Source organism: Erinaceus europaeus, chromosome 14 (genome assembly GCF_950295315.1).
Source record: "Erinaceus europaeus chromosome 14, mEriEur2.1, whole genome shotgun sequence".
Taxonomy (NCBI): Eukaryota; Metazoa; Chordata; class Mammalia; order Eulipotyphla; family Erinaceidae; genus Erinaceus; species Erinaceus europaeus.
The window spans coordinates 79,671,093-79,693,508 of record NC_080175.1 but is presented as its reverse complement, the minus strand read 5'-3'; the positions used below and the strand labels follow the sequence as shown (position 1 = coordinate 79,693,508).

Sequence of the window (22,416 nt, the reverse complement as noted above, 5' to 3'; positions counted from 1 at the left end):
CAGGAACTGCTGAACCCCTCTAGTGTAACTCCCACAGAGGCAGAGAGTATGTGCAAGGGCCCAGCCTTGCAAAGCACCATCCATCCACACACACGTGCCCACCTCTTCCCTTACCCACGTGCACCCCTGCCAACGCCCAGCCTGAGTTGGAAGCAGCTCTGGGGCAGTTTTCTCTCTCGTCACCACCCCAGCTCCCCAAAGGATATCCAATGCCATGAGGACAGAGCACCAGAGATAAGTCAAGCCTGGTCTTGGGGGGGGCCTGAAGGGTAGGCACTGAGGGCCCTGGCACCAGGGCACCCTGACTTAACAGATAGAATGAAGAGGGGCAAGGAAAAGTTGTATTATTGCCTTTATTAGCTGAAGGCCCACCTGTAGGGCAGGCCAAGCTCTGACACGCTCACCCACACTCTGTGCAGGCCACTGCGTGCACACACTCACTCACACACGCTCACATGCACACACACGCACACACCAGATCTCTGGCTCTGAGAGTCAGTCTTGGGGTGGAGGGGCTGCTCCTCAGCCTGCCCCACCCACCCTGTAATGACAGCACCAAGGGCGGGGGTGGGGCAGGGCCCTCACCCCCAGAATGAGTCCCTGTGCAAACTGGAGGTGCCGGCTGGCTTCAGGATGGGGGCTTCGAGTCCCTCCCACTCCCAGAGTCCACTCTTCCAGTTCCTGAGGGAGGGGCTGGTCTCTACCTACCTGGGGGGGCCAGACCCCTACCAGGGCTGGGCCCTGTGGTAGGTACCCCGGCTGGTCCCCCACCTGACCGGCCAGACCCTCTGGCACTGAGAAGCCAAGTCTGAGGTGGTGGGGCGTCCCCCACAGGAGAACAGGAAGGCCTGGGCCCCGAGGGGCTTGGGGAGGGCTCACCATGCCCTCTCCTAATCCATCTTCAATATGAAGAGGTGTGGGGCTAGCTTCCTGCAGAGGGAGCATAGGCCTGGGGGGCCACCCCCCCATGGCTGGGGCCTTCCCCGCACTGGACCCCAAGTCCCTAGGTCCAGGCGGCTGGAGGAATCCTCTGTGCAGAGTCCTCACTGCGGTGGCGCCGTCAGACCTGCACGGGCAGTGTCTGGTTCATCTGCAGCCTCATGTCCTGGATGCTGCTCAGGATCTTCTTCTGGTGGCCGGCCAAGGTGACCCCGATTCGGAGCAGGTCCCTGCAGGACACAGCCAGGGGTGTCAGCCCTCCACCCATCATCCATCCTCAGACCCGCCAGCTGCCTGGCCCTCCCCATCCTTGGGCCCAACGTACTCTGCTGTCATCTGAGCCACCAAGTCGAAGGAGGCAAAGCCAGCGCTGCTGAAGCTCTCCTTGTAGCGCCCCATCTTGATGGCGTCCAGCCAGTCGCCCACCGTCGTGAAGGTAGTGTAGTCAGGGACCGTGCGGTCCAGGAGGGGCTGGGACATGCTGATGGGAGATGGGCCTGGTGAGCACCGAGAACGGCGGGGGGCATATGGGGGAGGGTAGCAGTGGAACGGGGGCAGGGAACTGACCCAGACTGGGCGGTGGCGATGACCTTGAGGCTGGCGGCATTGCGGATGAGCTTGTCCAGGGTGTTGACGATCTGGGAGAACTTGGGCCGGAGGTTGCGGTCCCGCACCCAGCAGTCCAACATGAGCTGGTGTAGGGCCGTGGGGCAGTCCATGGGCGGGGGCAGCCGGTAGTCCTGCTCCACTGCGTTGATGACCTGCGGGTACCACCTGTCAGCCGCTGGCACCCCTAGTTGCCCGAGGACATTCCTGCCCCATGAATGCCCAGTGAGCCCCCAGCGCCCCTGACCCCACGAGGATGCCCTGTAACCCCTGACCACCCAGTGAGCCACCCCTGACCACCCAAAGACACACAGCACCCCCTAAGTACCTGAGGACACCTGGCACCTCCAGATTGCCCAGTGAGCCACCCCTTCCCCATGAATGCCCAGTGAGCTGGCTAGTACCCCCTGACTGCCTGATATCCCCTGAACACCCAGATACCTAGCACCCCTGCCTCCTGAATGCCCAGTGAGCTACCTAGCACCCTGTCTACCCAGGGACGCCTCGTACCACCTGGCCAGTCGGTAAACCACCTGACACCCCTGATCTCCCAATAAGCTGCCCCCACCCCCCCCCCCAACTTCCCAGTGACATACCCAGAACCCTCTGATCTACTGAGATCCTCTGACTGCCCAAGAACACCTGGCACCCACTAACTTCCCAGTAAGCCGCCCGCTGAATCCCCAGGCCATCCTCCCAGGACCACTCACATCCTGGTTGCTCATATCCCAGTAGGGCCGCTCCCCATAGCTCATGACCTCCCACATGACGATGCCGTAGCTCCACACGTCGCTGGCTGAGGTGAACTTGCGGTAGGCGATGGCCTCAGGGGCTGTCCAGCGAATGGGGATCTTCCCGCCCTGGGGGAAGGGGCAGCATATGCCCTTCACCGGGGGACTCGAGGCCATTCCCCAGCCCCGAGCCCTGGGCTGGGGGGCCCTGGCCCCAGCTGCCCACCCAGCCATAGGCTGTACCAGTGAGCTGGTGTATGTGGGGTCTGAGGGGTCATCCTCCAGGAATCTCGACAGGCCGAAGTCAGACACCTTGCAGACTAGGTTGCTGTTAACCAGGATGTTGCGGGCGGCCAGGTCTCGGTGCACGTAGTTCATCTCCGAAAGATACTTCATGCCTGCCGCAATGCCCCGCAGCATGCCCACCAGCTGGATGACTGTGAACTGCCCATCATTGAGCTGCAGGCAAGAGACAACCGGCTCAGGGGTGCCCAGTGCTCAGGGTCCCCGGCCCTCTCCAAGCCCAGAGAACATGCTCAGTGAGCACCCGGAAAGCTGGTGCCGCGAGAGTCAGGCTGGGCGGTAGCTCAGTGGGTTAAGCGCACATAGTGCGAAGCACAATGACCGGTGTAAGAATCCTGGTTCGAGCCCCCAGCTCTCCACCTGCAGGGTAGCTGCTTCACAGGTGGTGAAGCAGGTCTGCAAGTGTCTATCTTTCTCTCCCCCTCCTTCCATTTCTCTCTGTCCTAACAATGACAACATCAATATCAACAACAATAACTACAACAATTGAAAAAAGGGGGAGCAACAAAGAGGAAAAAAAAAAAAAAAGAATGCTGACACTGCTACCCCATATGTTACATTCCCACAAGCCTCACAAAGCTCTTTCCTAGCCTCACCATGCGGAAAATCTGGGGTCAAGTCCAGGTACCACCATACTGGGGAAAGATTTGGTGATGTAACACCTCTCTCTCTCTCTTGCTCTCTCTCTCTGAATGAAAAAGTCAGAGCAGTGAAATCAAATCACCCATGCAAGAGACCCAGCTCTGGGGCCAAGCGGTAGAGCACCTGGTCGAGCACACACATTACCTTGTGCATGGACCCAGGTTCTAGGCTCTGGTCCCCACCTTCAGGGGAGAAGCTACAGGAGTGGTGAAGCAGGACTACAGGTCTCTGTCTCTCTCTCCCTCTGTTTCTCCCTCCCCTCTCGATTTCTCCCTGTCTTGTCAAAGGGAAAAGTGGTCACTGGGAGTGGTGGAATTGTACAGGCACCAAGCTCCAGAAACAACCCTGGTGGTGATAAAAGATGAGAGAAGCCCAGCTCTACAAAATTAAATAAAAAATCTAGAGCCAAGGCAACTGAGACCAAGAGGTCAAGTCAGCCTGAGGCAACGCAGGCAGGACAGGCAGTCAGGACACAAGGCTAGACTCCGGCCGCACCCCTGCCTGGCTGCACCTGCAGGCTCAGGGAGGGACTCACCCGCAGAAAGGAATCCAGGGCACAGTTCTCCATGAACTCGGTGAGGATCATGACAGGCCGGCTCTTGGTGACCACGCCCTCCAGGCGGATGATGTTGGGGTGGTCGAACTGGCCCATGATGGAGGCCTCACTGAGGAAGTCTCGCCGCTGCCGCTCCGTGTAGCCTACCTTCAGCGTCTTGATGGCCACGAACACCTCCCGTCGGCCAGGCTGCTTCAGCCGGCCCCGGCACACCTCCCCAAACTCCCCTGAGGAGTGCAGGATACAGGATGTCAGCCGCTCCTGGAGCAGTTATGAGACATCCCACCCCCCATCCCCACTGCCCAATGTGCTGAGGACTCACCTGCTCCTATCACCTCCTCTATCTTGACACAGGACACATCAATCTCCTTGGCAAACTCCCGCACGGCCTCATTGGGATCCTCGTAGGTGAAAGGGTCAATATAGACCTTCATTCCAGGAGCAACTAGAGACAGCAAAGCAGCCTGTTGAGGGGGTAGGGGGCCAACTCCCTCCTTTGCTCCCTGCCTCCACACACAACAGTCAGAAGCCAGGGGTTCCTGTTCTTCCCTGGCCCTTGTCTCAGTCTGTCAGAATCTCTTTCGCACTCCCTCGCTCCCACTGCCCCCAACCTTCCCCAGCCCTTCCACACATAGCAGACTGGCAGAGTCTCCAGACCATTCCCACCGGCCTACCTGCATACCTGTCCTCCGACAACAATGCCTGCTTTGTATAGCTGCCCGCGCCCCAGAGCCTTTCGGATTACCTCTGCTGAGAATCAAGTCCCAACCGCTCTGCCTGGCCCCCTCACCCCCCAGGACTGGCCACAGCTCCAGGCCTGGCTCCCTGGCAGCTGTCAAAGCAATTTTCTCACCACCCCCACAGCTGGGCACTCAACCCACCTCCCCTGCGGGTCTCTCGGCCCAGAGTGCCCCCCCCCACCTCTCTAGCCCTGCTCAGCTCAGCTTTGTGCAAGGCCAGCTCCTCCAAGAAGCCTTCCTCTTGTCTGAACTCTCAGTGCTCTTTGTGACAGGAACACATGTCTTAAGACTTTATTGCTCTCCCTGACTTCCCTGTGTGGACACAGCTTGTCTTGCTCCCTGGACTAACTGCCTCTGAGGATGGGGTCAGGCCTCATTCATCTCTGGGGTGATCAGGAGTGGAGTGGGGCTCCACAAAGAACGGGAAGCAGGAGGGGGCACCCATGGAATGATGGCAAGGAAGGGAGTTCTAGACAGGGACCAAGGGCGATCTGGGAATCTGGTCTGTGGGGGCCAGGGCTGAACTCACTGTATTGCTGCAGCTTCTCCGTGTACTCGGAGTCAGGGGTGTGGCGCTGCTTCCTGTGGGCGAGGGGAGAGTGATGTGAGACCAGTCCCACAGCCCCCTTTTCTTAGGGAAGGGTGGCGGGCAGTGTGCACAGGGGCCCCTTGGCTGGTGCTAAGAGTGGTCGGTCCCTGGGGTCTAGGCAAGAGGCTGTGTAGGTGTGGCCCTCGATTTGTGGGCAGAATTAGCCCACAGGCAGGGACTGGAGAGGGCCTTCCTGGCGAGGACAGCAGGCCCAGGAAAGCTGCGGCCCTGGCTCGTGTGTGTGAGGGGGCAGATGTGCTCAGCCAGGCGTGGGGGTACCTGAGGCAGACGATAGCGATGACCACGACAGCCGCCACGAAGACAAGCCCGGCAGCAACAGAGCCCACGATGAGGGGCAGCTGTTCCTGGAGCCGCTGGGCACCGGAGCCTGGAGTCAGACAGGGGAGCAGCGGTGAGCAGGCACAGGGCATGGGAGGGCAGGATGCAAGGGGCTTGTCTTGGCGACGGGGACACAGAGGGCATGGGGTATGGGCGTAGGGCCCCAATGTTACCTCTCTCGCTGGTGGTCTCGAACTCAGCAGGGTGGCTGTACTGCCCGTAGCCGGCCACCGTGCGGGCGCGCACCTGCACCACGTAGCGGGCCTCGGGCCGCAGGCCGTCCAGTTGCACTGAGTTCTTCTGGCTGGTCACCGTGGAGGCAATGCCCTGAGTCTGTGGGCCGAGGGTGGAGTGAGTTGGGGGGGGGTGTCCTCAGCAGCAGGGCTCCCCCAACAGCCAGGCCCTGGGACCCAAGCACCCCACCGCTGTGGCTCGAACCTTCTCAAAGTACTTCATCTCGTAGTCCAGGATGACGCCGTTGGGGCGCTCCGGGGGCGCCCAGGACAGGGTGAGGCTGCTGCCGGTGCTGCTGTGCAGGTGCAGTGTGGGCACCGCGGACGGGGCTGGGGAGCAAGGGGCTCAGCACAGGCTCCAGGCAGACAGGGATTACCCCCACCCCAGGACTCCAGGGGTCCGCCCATCCCAACTCACCAGCCTGGTTGGTGGTGATGTTGACAGCAGCGTAGCGGGGCGGCAGGGGGCTCTTGCCCGACACCCCATTGACCGCCTGCACCTCGAAGGTGTATTGCGTGTGGGCCAGTAGGTGGCTAATGTGGACACGCCGCTCCGTCAGGCCCAGCTGCCGGGGCTCAAACTCCACATTGTCATCACAGCGAGAGCAGGTAGGGGCGCCCCCCAGCCCAGGGCCCCCTCGGCACTTCTTACAGATAACGTTGTAGAGGAGGTCGTCTCGGCCCCCTAGGTCCCGGGGCTCACTCCACTCCAGGATCAGAGATGTCTCATTCACATTGGAGATGACACCCCGGGGTGGAGAAGGCACAGCTGCGAGGGAAGGTGGGGTCCTGAGGCTGAGTCCAAGAAGCTTCCCAGAACCCCTTTTTCCCCAGAAGCCCCCTTTCTCCTCTCCCCCACAGGGCAGATGCCTATTCAGCCTGCAAGGTTAAATTTCAGATGGCGCCTCCTCTCAGAAGCCTCCCAATTCATGCTCCCTACCCTCTGCACCTCCACACCACTCCCAGGCTCCCTCCAGTGTGGTAGCACTTAGCATATGACAAGCTCACTATCTGTCTTCACATCTGCTCCCATGGCTGGGCTACAGGCCCGAGGGCACGGCCTGCCTGAGTCTCCATATCCCTGGGTGTCTGGTGCAAGACCTGGCACCAAAGGCCAGTGGGACAGGGCAGGGAGGAGTCAGGACACCAGGCTGCCTCAGGGAGGTGTGGTCCTCACTGAGCTGAGCCTTGAGCCAGTCCTATCCATAGGATGGGCTCCCAGGCCCCAGCTGGCTTCTGATGCCCAGTCAGAAGATAATAGATGCTCATTAAATAAGGGTGAGGCAGGGTAGATAGCATAATGGTTTGCAAATAGATTCTCATGCTTGAGGCTCTAAGGTCCCAGGTTCAATCCCCTGTACCACCATAAGCCGGAGCTGAATAGTGTTCTGGTAAAATAATAATAATAATAATAATAATAATAATAATAATAATAAATAAATAAATAAATAAATAAATGTGGGTGGGAGAGGTGGGACCTCTGCTTGTCACTGTCCCCTGCCCTCCCCACCCTCTACAGACAAGGCAGGGTGAGGGCTGGAGAGGGTGAGACAGGAGAGGACAGAAGCAGGCAGGGAGGCCAGGAAAGGTTTTGGATTCCTCCTGGAGACTGGTCACTTCCTAGCTGTGCCTTATGGAGCATATCTGAGCCTCACTTTCCCCATCTGGAGAAAGGAGCCACTGACAGCATCTAGAGGGGCACGGGCACTCACTGGTGCAGGCGCTGTCGGCAGAGTCTGAATCGGCACGATAGAAGTTGTTGTGGCAGGTGCAGATGCTGGCGGCCAGGGAGGTGGTTCGGCTGTTGGGGGGGCAGGGAAGGCAAGGCCCCTCCCCCTGCTTGGCCTTGTAGCTCCCAGGGGGACAGGCTGAGGGGACAGGGGATGCACAGGCTCACCTCCCTTCTCTGCAGATACCCTCCACCCATCCCTCTGGGAGAAGCACCCCCCACACCAGCCAGGTGTGCCCTCCACCTGTGCCCTGCAGAGGCCGCCTAACTACAAAAGGCCTTTCTGCCCTCGGAAACCCTGTGTCAGCACAATACTCCCCACCCCCCCCAACCCCCCACCCCCGGCCATAGCCTCCAGGACTAAGGCATCAGCCCATCACCTGGACAGCTGGGCCTGTTGGGGCAGGGACCAGAGTAGGGGGAGGAGAGAGAGGCACCTGCCTCACCCAGAGTACCCTAGTCTCTCCCTACAGTCTGGGGACCCTCAGAGGCACCCCAGAGCAGCCAGTGACTGCTTGTCACTATCCCCGTCCTCCCCACCCACTAGGGACAGGGCAGGTGGGGGCTGGAGGGGTGAGACAGGAGAGGACAGAAGCAGGCAGGGAGGCCAGGAAGGAGCAGCTGGCATTCAGACCCCATGGAGTCCAGGCCCAAGCCCCAAAGGCAGTCAGACTCACTGTCTGCATTCCTTCTGATCTAGTTTATCACCCCCATGTGCCCAGCTAGACTTGGAGACTCAGGCCCCTTACATGTAGCCCCTTATGGGCTACAAAGTCCCTTCCCCTGCCACAGCCCACACACCTGATCATTCAGGCATCTTTGTGTGGGGTGAGGGGCATACCCCAGCACAGCCTGGGACACAAGGAAGCCCAAGGGCAGTCTATCTGCTCATGACACCACCAGGGAGCACATACAGAAAGTGCACTGGCCAGAGCTGGGGGCGGGGAGCTGCCTGCCTGGGGTCTCTCCTCCTCTCTCCCTAAGGTAAGGCTCTAGCCCAGCAATTCAGAGGCAGTGGGGGAGGGGGCAGAGGCCAGGCCAGCCTGGTTGCCATGGGAACCAGCCTGCACTTCCTGCCAGGGCCCCGCAGAGCCTTAGCCCCTCTTCAGGCTGTCAGGCTCATCACCCCCACCCCCTTCTCCACTTAACAAGAGGAAGTCTGGGACCAAGTTCCCAAAGAAGTGTAGAGGGACAGGCAGGGCACCCAGCACCTTCCTGGTAAGCTTGGCCCCCAGCTGCCACCCCTCAGAATATAGGAGCAAGTGCAAGAGTGGACTGGGGGAGCAAGGACAGAAGGCCAAGTCCTTGCTGGGCTCTGAGACAGGGCTGTCAACCAATTGCCACATTCCTAGCAGCTAAGGGGTCTGGGTGCAGAATCTGCAAGAAACTCCATTTCCTTATTGGCAAAACAGTGGAGACAAGTGCAATCCACCACCCATGGCTGCAGCAGGGGTCAGAGCTGAGGCTCTGAAGATGCAAATTCCTCTACCTAGGAAGGCCTTCTGAATCCATGTGTGACACAAGGACAAGGGCATGCCCCTCTGTGAAGGCTCCTGAGTAGAGGCCAGCACCCACAAGGAGCTCAGTGAGCCCCACCACCCCCTCTGTGAAGGTGTCACCACTGTCTCTACTTTGCCAGACAGGAAGGCAAGGTTCAAAGAGTTCAAAGAGCTAGAAGGAATCATATTAAGTGAGATAAGTCAGAAAGAGAAGGGTGAGTATGGGATGATCTCACTCAGAGACAGAAGTTGAAAAATAAGAACACGAGGGAAGACACAAAGCAAAATTTGGACTGGAGTTGGTGTACTGCACCAAAGTAAAAGACTCTGGGATGGGAGGAGGGTTCAGGTCCTGGAACATGGTGACAGGGGGTAGGTTTGTTATGTGGTAAACTGAGAAATGTTACACGTGTACAAACTACTGTATTTTACTGTTGACTATAAACCACTAATCCCCCAATAAAGAAAACAAATTAAAGGGGTTCAGTAGTGGCGCACATGGTTGCGCACACGTGTTACAATGTGCAAGGACCAGGGTTCAAGGCCCCAGTCCCCACCTGCAGGGGGGATGCTTCACAAGCAATGAAGCAGGGCTGCAGGTGTCTCTATCTACCCCTTCCCTCTCAATTTCTGGCTGTCTCTATCCAATAAATAAATAAAGATAATAAAATAAAAAATTTCAACAAAGCATTTATTTAAAAAAAGAAGAGAAAAAAAATTAAGTTTACCTTCTGGGTGGAAGTGGCAGCGTCTGGGGCAGCCAGCCAGCCTTCAGGGATGGGATCCCTAGTCACTGTACTCTATGGTCTCCCCCTCCTATCTGACAGGACAATATTCCAATCTGGTATGAGCTGCTCATTTCATTTTCAGAGTGTGGGGATACTCAAAAACTGTGTTCATAGGAACTAATGGTGATAGCCTTCCCAAGACTGAAAATGACCTACCATATCTGCCCCTCTAGATGCATTCTCCTTTTGACCGCAGGGGAATTCTACACACACTGCCTCTCAAGCTGAGCAGAGACCCAAGGTAAAAGGAGCACAGGCTCTGCCCCCATAGCTCTGGAGCCCGTCTCATACTTCCAGGGTGAAGCAGACACTTGGCAGATCAAAGAGACCTTTAGTCTCTAGCCAGCTTCCTTGGAGTAAGGATTCCCCAAGTCTCTCTTCCTCTATCATAGCTGTTTGTTTTTGGTGAGACCAGCGTCCCACCACTCCAGGCCATTTTTGTTTTGTTTTGTTTCATCAGGTAGAGACAAGGAGAGAAAGAGAGACCACCGCACTGAAGCACTGAAGCTTCCTCCATTGCCGCAGCCCCTCCTGTGTGGTGCCTGGGCTCCAACCTGGACCTAATAGTAAGATATCAGTCCTACCTGGTGAGCTCTCTCTCTCCCCTGCCCTCTCTACAAGCATCTTTTCTCTCTCTCCCTCTGTCTCTCTTTGATATCAGTTCCTATTTTTATTCTTCTTTTTCTTTTCTCTCTGTATTTCTTTCTTTTCTTTTCTTTTCTTTTTTTTTCTAGATAGAGACACAAAGGCAGAGAAAGAGCCTGAAGAGACCACAGCACCAAATCTTCCTTCAGTGAGGCGGGGACTGGGCTCGAACCTGGTCAAACACGTGGCAAAGCCGCACACTAGCCAAGGGAGCTAGCTCTATGCCCCACTCCCCTTTTTCTCCTAATTTTATTATTGGATAGAGACAGAGAAATTGAGAAGGAAGGGGAGATAGGGAGGGAGGGAGGGAGACAGAGACACAACACCTGTAGCACTGCTTCACCATTCACAAAGCTACCCCCCTGCCGATGAGGATCAGGGGACTTGAACCTGTGTCCTTGCATGTGGCAACTTGTATGCTCAACCAAGTGTACCAACACCCAGCCCCTTTTCTCTCTCCTTATCCAGGCGTCCCTCCCAATTTCTCCTCTGTCCCTCCTTATACCACTGTCCCTGTACCTGCTCCCTCTCTTCCCTCCCCTCCTTCTGCCCCAGCCCTGATGCCAGGCCCCCTTGTCTGGCAGGTGGGGGCAGCACAGGGCCATGGTCCCCGACACCCTCCACCAGCCCTCACTCACCACGGCACTGGGACTCCTTGGAGGCCGGCTCATAGCCGGTGGCACAGGTGCAGGCGCCCACGGGCACCATCCACTCGCCGTCCCCGTTGCAGTACAGCTTGAGCGGCACGGATACCTCCACGGCGTTGGCGATGCAGGTGCCGGGGGCGATGACCAGCGAGGTGGGCTCGGCCCCGGTGAGGGTCTCAGGGAAGAGCGCGAAGCCCGCGGTGGTAGAGGCACACTTCTTGTAGAAGGCGCGCACGGAGATGAGCGACATGCAGGCGCCCTGGTCCTGGAAGGCCAAGTAGAAGCCCGCCTTGGACAGCGGCCCGAAGCTGCGCACTTTGGTGTTGACACGGCCGGCATCCAGGCGCGAGAAGCTCTCGTCGGGCGCGATGGTGTCCACCTTCACATAGGGGTTCTCCATCCAGAAGGGGGCAGAGGCCGAGGCCACGTCGCCATCCGCCTCGTAGTAGAAGAGGTTGAAGGTCTCCTTGCAGGAGCCGGGGATGTTGGGGATGCTGCTGCAGTCCCGCACCGTGAACTTGAGCTCCACGTACACCCGCTGCACGTCCTGCCGCCAGATGAAGCCAGTGCGCAGCCAGTTGTTCTGGCTCGGCTCTCGCACGTTGCACACCTGGTACGTGCGGATGGGGTTCATGGCCTCATCGTAGCCGCTCACCTCTTCCCACTGTGCGGAACAGATAGAGGGAGAGGGAGTGAGCGCCAGTGCAGGTTCGAAGCCCAGCTTTCCACTCACCGTGCCCTTCTGGGCAAGTCTCCCAACTGTCTGTGCCCCGGGTCCCTGTCTAAAACTCATCCAGAATCGAGGTGCAGCAGAAGCAAGTGGCTCAGGCAAAGTGCTGGACTTAGAAGTATGCGATGCTGGGCTCCATCCTCAGCAACACACAGGCCAGAGTGAGACTGGTTCTCCTATTTTATCCCTCTCCATCTACCCATCATTCATGAAATAAACAAAATAATTCTAGGTCTGTGTGTGTATGATCTGCTTTTAAACAGAGCACTGCTCAGCTCTGGCTTATGGTGGTGCTAGGGATTGAGCCTGGGACCTCGGAGCCTGAAGTAAAATAATTCTAGAAGATTGGCAAACTGGCTCCTTGGATAGTGTGCTGTTTTGCCATGTGCATCACAGCTCAGGTTCAAGCCTGGCCCCACCACACTGAAGAGAGCTTCAGTGCTCTGGTCTCTCACTTCTTCCCTCCCTGTCTCAATCTATTTTTTAATTTAAAACAATAACAAGCAGGGGTAGATAGCATAATAGCTGTGCAAACAGACTCCCATGCCTGAGGCTCCAAAGTCCCAGGTTCAATCCCCTGCACCACCATAAACCAGAGCTGAGCAGTGCTCTGGTAAAAAAAATTAATTAATTAATTAATTAAAAAATATATATATATGTATGTTTTTTTTAAAAAGCCAATAACAAGTCTTCTTGAAAACAGTAAGATGCATCAGGAATACACAAATCTAGATGAGTAAAGCACTTTCAAGGGGTAAGTACTACAACAGCTATAATATTTCCTCTTTATGTCGGTTTTATTATCTGTGAAATGGGGTTGATTGGAAGTAAATGAGGCTGTGAGGAATTAAATCAGTTTAACACACATACTGGCCTTGTAACAGTGCCTGATATAGAGCAAGTATTTGATACATAATGGCAGTCCTTCTTTCTTTCTTTCTTTCTTTATTAAGATGTCATTTATTAATGGGGGCTGGGGACAGGGCAGGGAGAAGTAGAGCACATGCAATGCCAGGGATCAAACTTGAGACCTCATGCTTAAGAGCCCAATGCCTCATCCACTGCACCAACTCCTAGGCCAAATGGGTGACCACTCTTGACCAAAATCATCCTTCACAAGAGTGCTCTGAGGATATGCAGCTGTTGACCCCACTCTAGAGAGGCAGCAGCCAAGGTTCTCAGAAGGTACTGGTCCTGTTCAAGGTCAGGCCTAGTGGCCACCCAGCCCCAGAGCTTCTGAGGCTTGTACAGCAGTGAAAGCCACCTAAGGAGGCAAGTGATCCAGAGACATTGGGACCGCAGGGGGTTAGCACTTGTGAACCGGGCTCAGAAAGGTGAACTGCCTTACTCAAGGTCACACAGAAAACTAGGCTTTCTGGTTCCCAAGTAAGTAAGTGGCTGCTCTTCCCAGGGAAAGGGGGAAGCGTGGGCAGGGCAATGTGGCTGGCTGAGAGGTGAGCAGGGGTGGACATTGGATGGAAGAGCGGCCTCACTGGGAAGGAGGCTGGGAAGACAGAGGAGAGTCTTACCCCACTTTCAGGATGAGATGTCCACGCCAACTCAGACGTCACCCACTTGGTGTCCATGAGGGTCTCTGTGGGAGCAACAGAAGGGAAGTGGTCAGGGGAGGGTCTGAGGATGGGGAGGAAGCTGTGGCCAGAGCAATGGCTGGGCAGGACAGTCCCAGCCTTGATATGTCTGGCCTCTGCTGACAGCCTGGCCAATAAGGCACAGCTGGGGGCTCCCACACCTAGAGCTCTGCTAATCTCCACACAAAGGGGCCAGCAGGACCTTTATCCCCCAACAAAGGGCTGTGTACCCGGGACTCCCCAGCCCCACAAAGGCACAGGTCCAGCTGCAGTGCTCAGGGTGGAGTAGTGCTCCAGCCAGTGTCCACTCAGCCTCCCACAGGCTCAGGTCTGCCAGTAAGCCCCAGCCCCTCCCTACAGCCCCTGGATCAAGGGTGTGAGTGGACCCCTGTGACAGAGAGAAAAGCAAAGCCCTGATAAAGCAGGTATGTGGCCAGAGTGAAGCTGCTAGGACTGCAGGGCTGCGGATGGCTCAAGGCTGGGCCTGTATGAATCCACAAGTAGCCCCTAATCAGGCCACTGCAATGGCCCCTTTGTAAAGAGGAAGCAGAGAGAGCCTGGAAAGCCTGTCACCTCCTCCAAAAAGCCTGTCCCCAAACCCCTAAGTCAGAGTGAGATACCTTCTGCTGAGCATCCAGGGTCAAGGACTTTGCAAGGGTACCACTGTCCTGCCCTCAGAGGGGTCCCCTAACGCTGCTCACTAGACATGCCCTCAGGGTGGGACAATTCTGTCTTCCAGTACTGGGACCCCAGGATCAGACCTGAGAGGAAAGGTACCAATTCCATCCTCACAGCCTGAGATTCGGAGTGACCCAAGAACTTCGAGGAGTCACTGCTCCCCAGGTTGGGGGGGCTAGGGGGAGGCCCCAGGAAAGATCCAGGGCCCTGGGGCTTGTATTCTGTAACACTGGTGTCATGAAGCCTGGCCCTGGGGCCAGGAACCCTCCTCAAGTCAGCAGTGCCAGGCCTTTCACTACTGAGGGGGGTCGAGGACCTGGTTTCCTCAAGTCTCTCTCTGGCAGGCCCCTCTGCAGAGTGGGGAGACCTGTTCCCACTGCAGTGGTGGGTTCCTCTTGCAAGCAGGCAGGTAGACAGACAGACAGACACACAAGGCTGGAAGGTGTGGAGGAAAGAGGAGATGGGCAGAAGCAGTGGGGGAAGCCTGGCCGCCAGGGGCAGATGACAAAAGACAGAGTGATGGAGAGACAAGGAGGCTCAAAGAGACAGACAGAGGGAGGGAGGGGAGGAGGGAGGGAAAGGGAGGCTGCCAAGTGGCCTCTGCCTCAGCCCCACAGCACCAGCAGCTCCCGGCATCCCTGTCCCTGAGAACTCCTGTCCCCTGGAGCCAGCTGAGCCCAAGACGAGCCTGCCCCAGCCAGCTTGCAGCTCAGTTCACCCATTGCAGCAGGACCCAGGGCTCCCAGCCTCCGTGGCCTCCCGCCTCCTTTCCCCTCACTCACTTCCTTCTGCTCAGCCTGTGCCAAACCCATCTGGAACTGTTTAAACCCAAATATTCAGCTCCCTCCCCCTCCAGCCAGATTCTTCTACAGTTTAAAACAAGCCCTGCGCTGGCTGGAGGGGAGGGGGTGCTAGGGAGCGGGCAGGCTCTTCATTTCTGTTTAATTTCTGGGGAACGAGAGAAGGGGGGGGCGGGAATCAGCCCTTGGCCATCACTCAATCCCGGCACATTTTTCCCATTAATGAGGAGAGGACTTGGATTTCGACTCAAGAGTGCCTGAGCAGGGGCTCAGGTCATCCGGGTGGGGAGGGGCCTTGCTTTCCCCACACTGATGGGGGAGGGGTGTCAGGAGGGGGTCGGGACTCTCAGACGCTCAGGTCTCAGGGTCTCAGAATCTGAGTCTGTGACACTTGGAGGGAGAGACCCAAGGTAACAGAGCCCGCACCCTCTGCTCTGTGTGTGGCACAGTGAGCGCACGTGTGTGTGTGTGTGTGTGTGTGTGTGTGTGTGTGTGTGTGTGTACATATCTGAGGGAAGGATATGAAGTGCAAGAGGGATGAGGGAACACTCTCCACCCCAACCCCCATTATCACCCACTGCCAGGCAGGGATCACAGAGCAGCTGGCCACTAAGGATGCAGGGCAGGATCCAGGGGACCCCCCCGCCATCTTCCACAGCAAGCAGGAACACAGACAACAGGCCTTGGAGCATTCCAGGACTGGGGACCAAGGCTCAGCCATCAGCAGCACCCTCTGAGTGCACCCCGGGTCCTCCAGGAGTGGCCACATGGCCATGGGTGTGCAGGTCTCAATTGGGCATGCAGTGACTAGGGTTTGCCCAGTGCCCGAGCTCAAACCCACACCCAAGGACTCAGAGTGCCAGTGAACACACAGGTGACAGAAGCGCAGACAAGCAGCTCTGGAGACATGCAGCGTTCCTTCTGAGTCCTGCCTGCACAGAGCCAGTCTTCCCTGCGGGCCCCTGCCCCCGTTCACCCATCCAGCTGCACCTGAGACAGCCAGCCCACCTGCCTGAAGTTCGTGCATACCAAGGACATAGTGGATGTGAGTTTCCCCATGACAGAAGCAGAGACAGTGACACACAGCCAGCACCAGATGCACCAGCACAGACGCCACTGGCAGCCACCCACCCAGGAGTGCAGGCAGTGTGAGCGTCCTGCACACACACAAATACACTGTGAGCCTGGTCGCTGGCTGAGGCCCAGCTGGGACAGGGCAACATTTGCAGAAAAGCAGACACTGTCAAGGGTCCGGGCTGAGGTGCAGGCAGGGCATGAGGATGACTCTGGGTGTGTTGGGGTGCGGCCCCCTCAGGCCACTCCCCTGGCTGCACACCGGCACCCTGCCAGGTCTCTCCCCGCCCACCTTGAAGGTGGCATCACAAAGAGATTCTGGCCTGGGAGCTTTGGATGATGCTTAAACACCTAAGTAGGGGTCATGGTGAATAGGGAACATGGGGGACACTCAGTGTGTCTGTGGCCCAGGACCTCACTGTCCCCCTCCAGTGTGGGGCCACCAGCTGGGTGCCGGCCATCTGCCCTGGTGAAGGGCCAGGTTACAACTCTTTGTGAGACCCCACAGCACCCCAATTCTTGTCACCTGGAACACCCCACCCCAGGGACATGGAGGCCAGTGAGGGTCAAGGAACCCACAAAAGAAATCTAGAGAAGGGAAAGGCCTCCAGCCTGAAGTGCAGGCCAGAGACTTGAAGGAGGCAGGAGTGGTCTGGCTCTGGGTCTGGAGGGCAGGGAACAGGTGGACAGAGGGGTAGGGAGGCTGGAGGACTGAGGATGGGGGTAGAGGGGCTGGAGGACGGAGTGGCAGGGGGACTGGAGGACAGGGGGCAAGGGATCAGAAGGCTAGTGGGGGCAGGAGGATGGTTCTGGTCCTCTCCACACTCCTCCCTCCCATGTCAGCATGTCTGCCTGTGGGTGGTCAGCCAGAGGCAAAGGGGTCTCACTGGGGGAACCTCTGCCCCTCCACTTCCAGCGCGGTCTGTGCGGCCTGGGCGCCCAAGTCTGGGCAGGAGGGGAGGGGTGGGAAGCATATGGGCACAGACACAGTGTTTCCATTGCTCCGCTCAGATGAGGAGGATTCCTAATTGAATCAACCTGAGAGGGTGGAGCAGGAGGAAGAAAAGAGGCTGAGAGGGCAGAGAGCCCAGATGCCCCCTGCCCAGAGCCACACTGCCAGCCTGCAGGCAGGCGGACAGTTAGGTCATGCCCTCTTCAAGCCCTTCCTGCCCAGGGCTGGCCAGGAGTCTGAGAGTCTGAGGACAGAGGATAGCAGGAGAGCCCCTGGGTGGGCCCCAAGGAGATGGCATGGCCCACCCCAGCAGGTGCCCAGCTGTGCCCAGCTCCCTCCCCCCCTGCCCTCCGCCCAATCCCGACAAACCAGTTTGACTCAGCACAACAGGCAGGGCTACAATTTTCAAAGTATGCAGGCCTGGTGATTCAGCCTCTCGGTGCTGTTTAATTAGTGTCAGGCCGGCTCTCTGGCTGGAGCTTGGCGAGGCCACAGTGGCAGCGAGTCCTGGCTAAAGTGACAAGCAAACTGGTTCCCCAAACACTGGCCATGGAGCCTCCTGGCAGCTCCTGACAAACAGGACTGGAGGGAGGGGGTGGGGGGAAGGGCCAGAGACAGCCCCAGCCTGGCTGACCCGTTGGCCCCCTCCTCCTACCTACCATCTCCAGAAAGGAAGGGACCACTCAGTCAGTGGACACAGCCCATGTCCCCCCCCACACACACACCCCACCACGTGCTTTTTTATGACCTGATAACTGTCTCTCTTTCCTCCAGAGGGTTCTCAGCGGGGAGCTCTAGCACCCAGACACATCGCTCCTGGTCAGTTCCACCCTATGGAATCCCTGCCTTCCAGCCCTGAAGGGGAAACTGTTCTTGGCTGGGGGGACCTGGGACATTCTGGTAAGAGAGTGAATACAGGGAACCCTGTAGGCCCTGGTGTGTTGGGCGGAGGGGAGGGGGCGCAGCTGCCAATGAGTGAATAAACAGAGGAGTATTCCTTCAATTGGGGGGTGAGAGGTGTAATTTCCTGGAATTGGGCCTTACTGAACCCCACTGTACAGGGAGGAGAGAGGACAGCCCTGACCAGTGGCCCCCAGGGGCCTACCAGCTGCGGGGAACCAAGAGGCTTTGTCTACCATGTAGAGGCTGTACCCCTTGGCACAGCCCAGGCCTCCAGGTTGGCTGCTCCTCTATCCTCAGGACCCAGAGCCCTTCCCAGTCCTTCTTCCTGGGCCCATCCCCTCAGTGGACCACTTCTTCCTCTCTCACTCCCTGCCCTGCATAGGGCACAGGACTCCAGGTTGGTGACAATTGCCAGTCCGTCCGCCAGCAGCCAGAGCTCGGTGCTGAGCATGTGAAGGCTTCAGACCTGGGTCAGCCCAAGAGAGAAGGCATGCAAATGGTAGGCAGGTGGACCCTCCAGGCTAGGGGTGAGCTCTCGGGGCACCTCTCTGCCAGAACACCAAAGGTCTGAGGGATGGCAAAAGTGAAGGAGCAGGAGAAAGTCACATTTGGGAGGATGGTGTGACATCCCAGGGGGCTGGGAAGTGACCCTGGATCCTGGCTCCTAGCTGAGGGGAGGGGGCCTGCCTCCCGTCCAGGGAAGCCTCTAGGGACTTAGAAGGGAACAGAGAAGGTGAGCCCCACAGACAGCCCTCCCCACACCAGACAGCCGGGGGGCTGGCCCACAGGACCCCCAACCTCCCCACACACCCAAATCCGGCCTCCTCCATCCCAGGCAGACCTGGGAATGCAGGCCAGTGTGCTGGCTCACACCCTTGAGGCATCAACAACAAAGCCCCACACCGGTTTCTCACGCCTGCGATCCTATCACACACATGTGGGTGCGTGTGTGCCAGTGTGGGCGCGACCTCAGTGTGCCTGTGGGGATCGGCAGGTGTCCACCCTGGGAATCCGGGGAGCCTGCACCTCTGAGCTTGGGGTTCCCGGGCTTCCCCCTGGGGCCGGAGGACAGAAAGCAGCAGAGGGAAGATGCCTTCCCTGCCACTCTTCCTGGGTCTTCCTGGGTACCCACGATGCGCAAGTTACCCCACAAGCCCATTTTTGTCCCTGAACTGAGAAAGTGATCGGGACTGTTATGGACGCCGCATACAAGTATTGCCCCGGCTCCAGCCCCCCCAGATTTCTGGGGCGCCCTTCCCTGAGCTAAGGGAGGCTTTCTGCTCTGAATTGTTTAATTGTTCTGAACTGTTGGGAAACTGAGCGTGTCTATTGTTTGTGTGGGCGCCGGGCCTCCCGCGGGCTGACGGCAAGTGGCTTTGAGTGTGAGCTCTTCCCAGGACGACGACACCCGGGCTGTCCCCCCAGGTGAAGTCACGGGGAAGTGGGCGCTGCCCCCTCAGCTCCGAGCCTTTCCCCCACCCGCCAAATTAGAAGGAGCCGGGCAAACCCCACAACTTCAGGGGATCCGTGCAGACAAGAGCTCTGGGGCGCCAGGAGGCAGACAGACGGAGGGGAGGCAGGTCCTCGGCCCGGGTATCTGGCGCCGGTAAACCCCCGCCCCAGCCTCCCCAGCGCGCTGCCAGCCCCTGACAAAGCGGAGTGTCGGCCCTCGCACCCGGTTAACCCGGACAGCCTCCAACTTTTGGGGGGGGGGGGTCCGCGCTGGTAGGTCGCCGCCTCCCGGAGTGCACCCCGCTCCACCGCCTGGGGTGCGGGGACTCCTGCAAAGCTCAGAGCCGGTCCGCCACCTCCCGCGGCCTCAGCCGAGACGAGAGGCCAGCGACCTCGCAACCAGCCCGCGGGAGCGCACCCGCCCCTCCGACGTGCGCCCGGCGGGCCCGACGAGCTCACCTTCCAGCGCTCCGCAGCCGGCGGCCAGGAGCAGCGGCAGCAACAGCCCGGGGAGCAGCGGCGGCGGCCCCGGCGGGCGGGCTCGGGCCATGGCCGGGGTCTCCTGGAGCCGAGCCGGGCCGGGCCGCGCCGGCGGGGCTGCGGGCTCCGGGGAGCGCGCGCTCGGCTCGGGATAGCCGGCACGGCGGCGGCGCGGTACGGGAGGGCGCTCCGGGGACCGGGCTGCGGCGCGGTGCAGGCGGGCTGCGGGGAGGGTCCGCCCGGCGCGGTGCAGACGGGCGCCCGATGCAGGCGATGCCGGGGTGCGAGCAGATCGGCTTCGCGGGAATCTGGATGGGCCGGTCCAGGAGGCTCCGGGAGCGCTGGCTGGCGGGCGGCGCGGTGGGCGCGGCCGGGCGTGCACTCTGTCTGGCGGCACGCCGCGGCGCTCGGGTCGCGGCTCCGGGAGCGCCGGCAGGGTCCGAGGAGCTCCGCGCCGCGCCGCTCACGTCCTCACTTCTGCTGGGCCCAGCACTGGCGCTGCCGCTCTGGGCGAGGGGGCGGGGCCGGAAGGCTGTCGGTCAGAGCCTAGGCCACGCCTCCTTCAACAGACAACCAATCGTAGGCCGCCGGGCTCGCGGGCTTGGCCTTGGGAGTGCTTTGCAGGACTTAATTGGAGACCCCTCCGCCGGTCCCACCCCCAGGGGCTGCAGGACCTGAAGTAGGCGGGGCCAAGGAAAAGATGAATTAGATTGGGCGGGGCTATGCCGTCCATCACAGGGGGAGCCTCGCCTCCTGTCGTGTACTGGCTGATGGTTCCCGAACCTGCGGCAGAGGAGGAGCCAAACAGCTACAGCGAGCCTGGGGCGCCCCCGTGTGGCCTTCACCTGTCCCTGAAATGCCCCTCTATGTCTTCTCTCCAGGCACGTCCAAACCCTAAACTCTACTGCCAGAGGACGGCCAAGGTGATATACTGTGACCAGAGCCTTCTGGCTTGCTTATTCACCTCTCTCAGTACGTCCGTCCGTACTGTCCATCCATCCATCCATCCATCCATCCATCCATCCATCCATCCATCCATCCATCCATCCATCCATCTATCCATCCTTGTATGTAATATTTAATGAACATCTACAGTATTCCCAAATCATTGGTAAATGCTGGCACTCCAGCTATGGGCAGGACAGAGGTCTGTGTCCTCAGTTCAGAGTTGGAGGCTGGCATGAAGTCATCACAGCAGAGTGTAAAAGGTATTGTAATAGAGGAAGGACAGGGGTGGCAGGGCAGCGTGGGAGGGGGGCAGTTATGTCTGTCCCTGAGGAAATGACATTCAAACTGAAATATGAAGGATGAGTAGTAGGTGAAGGGTGTGTTTGGGAGAGGAAGAAACTTCTGATTATTCAAGTCTTAGGAGCAAGAGAAGCTGGTATCCATTGGACAAATCTGAAAGCAGTTTAAAATGCCCTGAGAGGATGAGAGGAGTTAACGAGAGGTTTGGAAGAAAATATGGAGGTCAGTGAAATAGCCCACTTGGGGGACTGGGGAGTAGAGCACCTGGTAGAGCACACACATTAGCACAAGGACCCAGGTTCAAGCCCCCAGTCCCCACCTGCAGAGGGGGAAGCTTCGTGAATGGCAAAGCAATGTTGCAGGTGTCACTCTCTTTCCCTCACCTCTTTTTTTTTTCTCTCTGCCCTATCAAATCAATAAAGTTTAAAGGAAAAAAAGAAATAACTCACTTGGACAGTGCACTGTTTTGCCATCTGTATGACTCGGGTTTGAGCCCGACTCCCACCACATTGATGGAATTTTTGGTGCTGTGGTCTCTCTCTCACTTTCTCACTGACTCTCTGTCTCTCTGTCTCTGTCTAAAAAAAGGAGGAGGAAGAGGGGGAGGTATGGAGAACTACTGGAATTTTATTAGGTTCATAAGGACTTCCTGAGAGTTATGATTAGAAGCAAGCTACAAAGACATGATCTTATTAGAGTCACATTCTCCTGTGGAAAAAATATAAATGAAAGGATAAGCAGGAAAAGGACAGGGAGGAGGAAGAAGAGGAGGAAGAAGAAAAGGAAAGATGGAAATAGGTCAGAGAGGAGGCTGTGCATGGGGCCATGTAGAGAATGGTAGGGGGATGGTGGCTGAAACTAGGGTGGTGACTGGGGACAGAGAGAAGGTGGGGTGGCTCTCCTGGTAGAGTGCACACATTACTGTGTACAAGGACCTGGGTTCAAGCCTCTGGTCCTTACCTGCCGGGGTGGGGGTGGGGAGCTTCACAAGTGGTAAAGTAGTGCTGCAGGTCTCTCTCTCTCTCTCTCTCTCTCCCCCTCCCTTTCTATCTCTTCCTTCCCTCTCAGCTTCTTTCTGTCTCTATAAAAAATTTTTTTTTTCATTTAAGAGTGAGAGAAGAGGCAGTGGGAGGTAGGGTTCATGAAGGTTGTGATTCAGTGGTTGAAAGATCTGAGTTGCAGGAGACATCAAGGAGACCGGTCAGGTCTGTTCTGGGCAAATGGACTCGCTCCCCTTTGCTCAACAAACATTCACCAGGTGCAATTAGCACCGAGACAATAGGGCTCCTTGATTAAGAGGTCGATGTTCAGAATAGCCTTATTTCACAGGCACAACTGGTGTCTAGAAAGGCCTCGTGACTTGTCCCAAGTCACAGTGCTAAGTGTCAGGGGCAGGATTCAAACCCAGCACAGCAGAGCTTTGAGACACTCTCATTCCACTTCACTATATCCCTGAGGGCCACGTAAGTTTGGTGAAAACTTGAGTCTTGAGCCATCAGTTTTACTGCAGATCTTTGAGATTCA

The 22,416-nt window shown here is 57.8% G+C and overlaps 1 protein-coding gene across 3 annotated transcripts; it reads right to left on the bottom strand.

Moving 5' to 3' along the window:
* Nucleotides 1-339: 339 nt before the first annotated feature.
* Nucleotides 340-20,141, bottom strand: EPHB3 (EPH receptor B3). Of its 3 annotated transcripts, XM_060172088.1 has the most exons (17): nt 19,624-20,141; nt 13,246-13,310; nt 10,978-11,650; nt 7,391-7,546; nt 6,097-6,447; nt 5,884-6,008; nt 5,619-5,778; nt 5,386-5,494; nt 5,047-5,099; nt 4,100-4,222; nt 3,757-4,004; nt 2,520-2,735; nt 2,256-2,405; nt 1,507-1,700; nt 1,265-1,420; nt 1,067-1,169; nt 340-930 (listed from the first exon to the last, which is right to left on the bottom strand). In XM_060172088.1, exons 1-17 carry the CDS (start codon nt 19,712-19,714, stop codon nt 523-525), a joined length of 3,381 nt encoding a protein of 1,126 aa, XP_060028071.1. In that variant the 5' UTR covers nt 19,715-20,141; the 3' UTR covers nt 340-522. The 3 variants fall into 3 exon arrangements, with proteins under 3 accessions (XP_060028071.1, XP_007529864.2, XP_060028070.1); XM_007529802.3 differs by having other exon boundaries at nt 340-1,169; nt 19,624-20,138; XM_060172087.1 differs by lacking the exon at nt 7,391-7,546 and having other exon boundaries at nt 340-1,169; nt 19,624-20,138.
* Nucleotides 20,142-22,416: the final 2,275 nt, after the last annotated feature.

Bases quoted from the DNA above. Each gene is read 5' to 3' on its own strand.
- EPHB3 (XM_060172088.1), bottom strand. From the start codon at position 19,714: ATGGCCCGAGCCCGCCCGCCGGGGCCGCCGCCGCTGCTCCCCGGGCTG. The intron at 5,495-5,618 runs GTAACATTGGGG...GTCTGACTCCAG, and splicing joins CGAGACCACCAGCGAGAGAG to GCTCCGGTGCCCAGCGGCTC. The intron at 931-1,066 runs GTCTGACGGCGC...CTCCCTCTGCAG, and splicing joins ACCAGACACTGCCCGTGCAG to GAAGCTAGCCCCACACCTCT.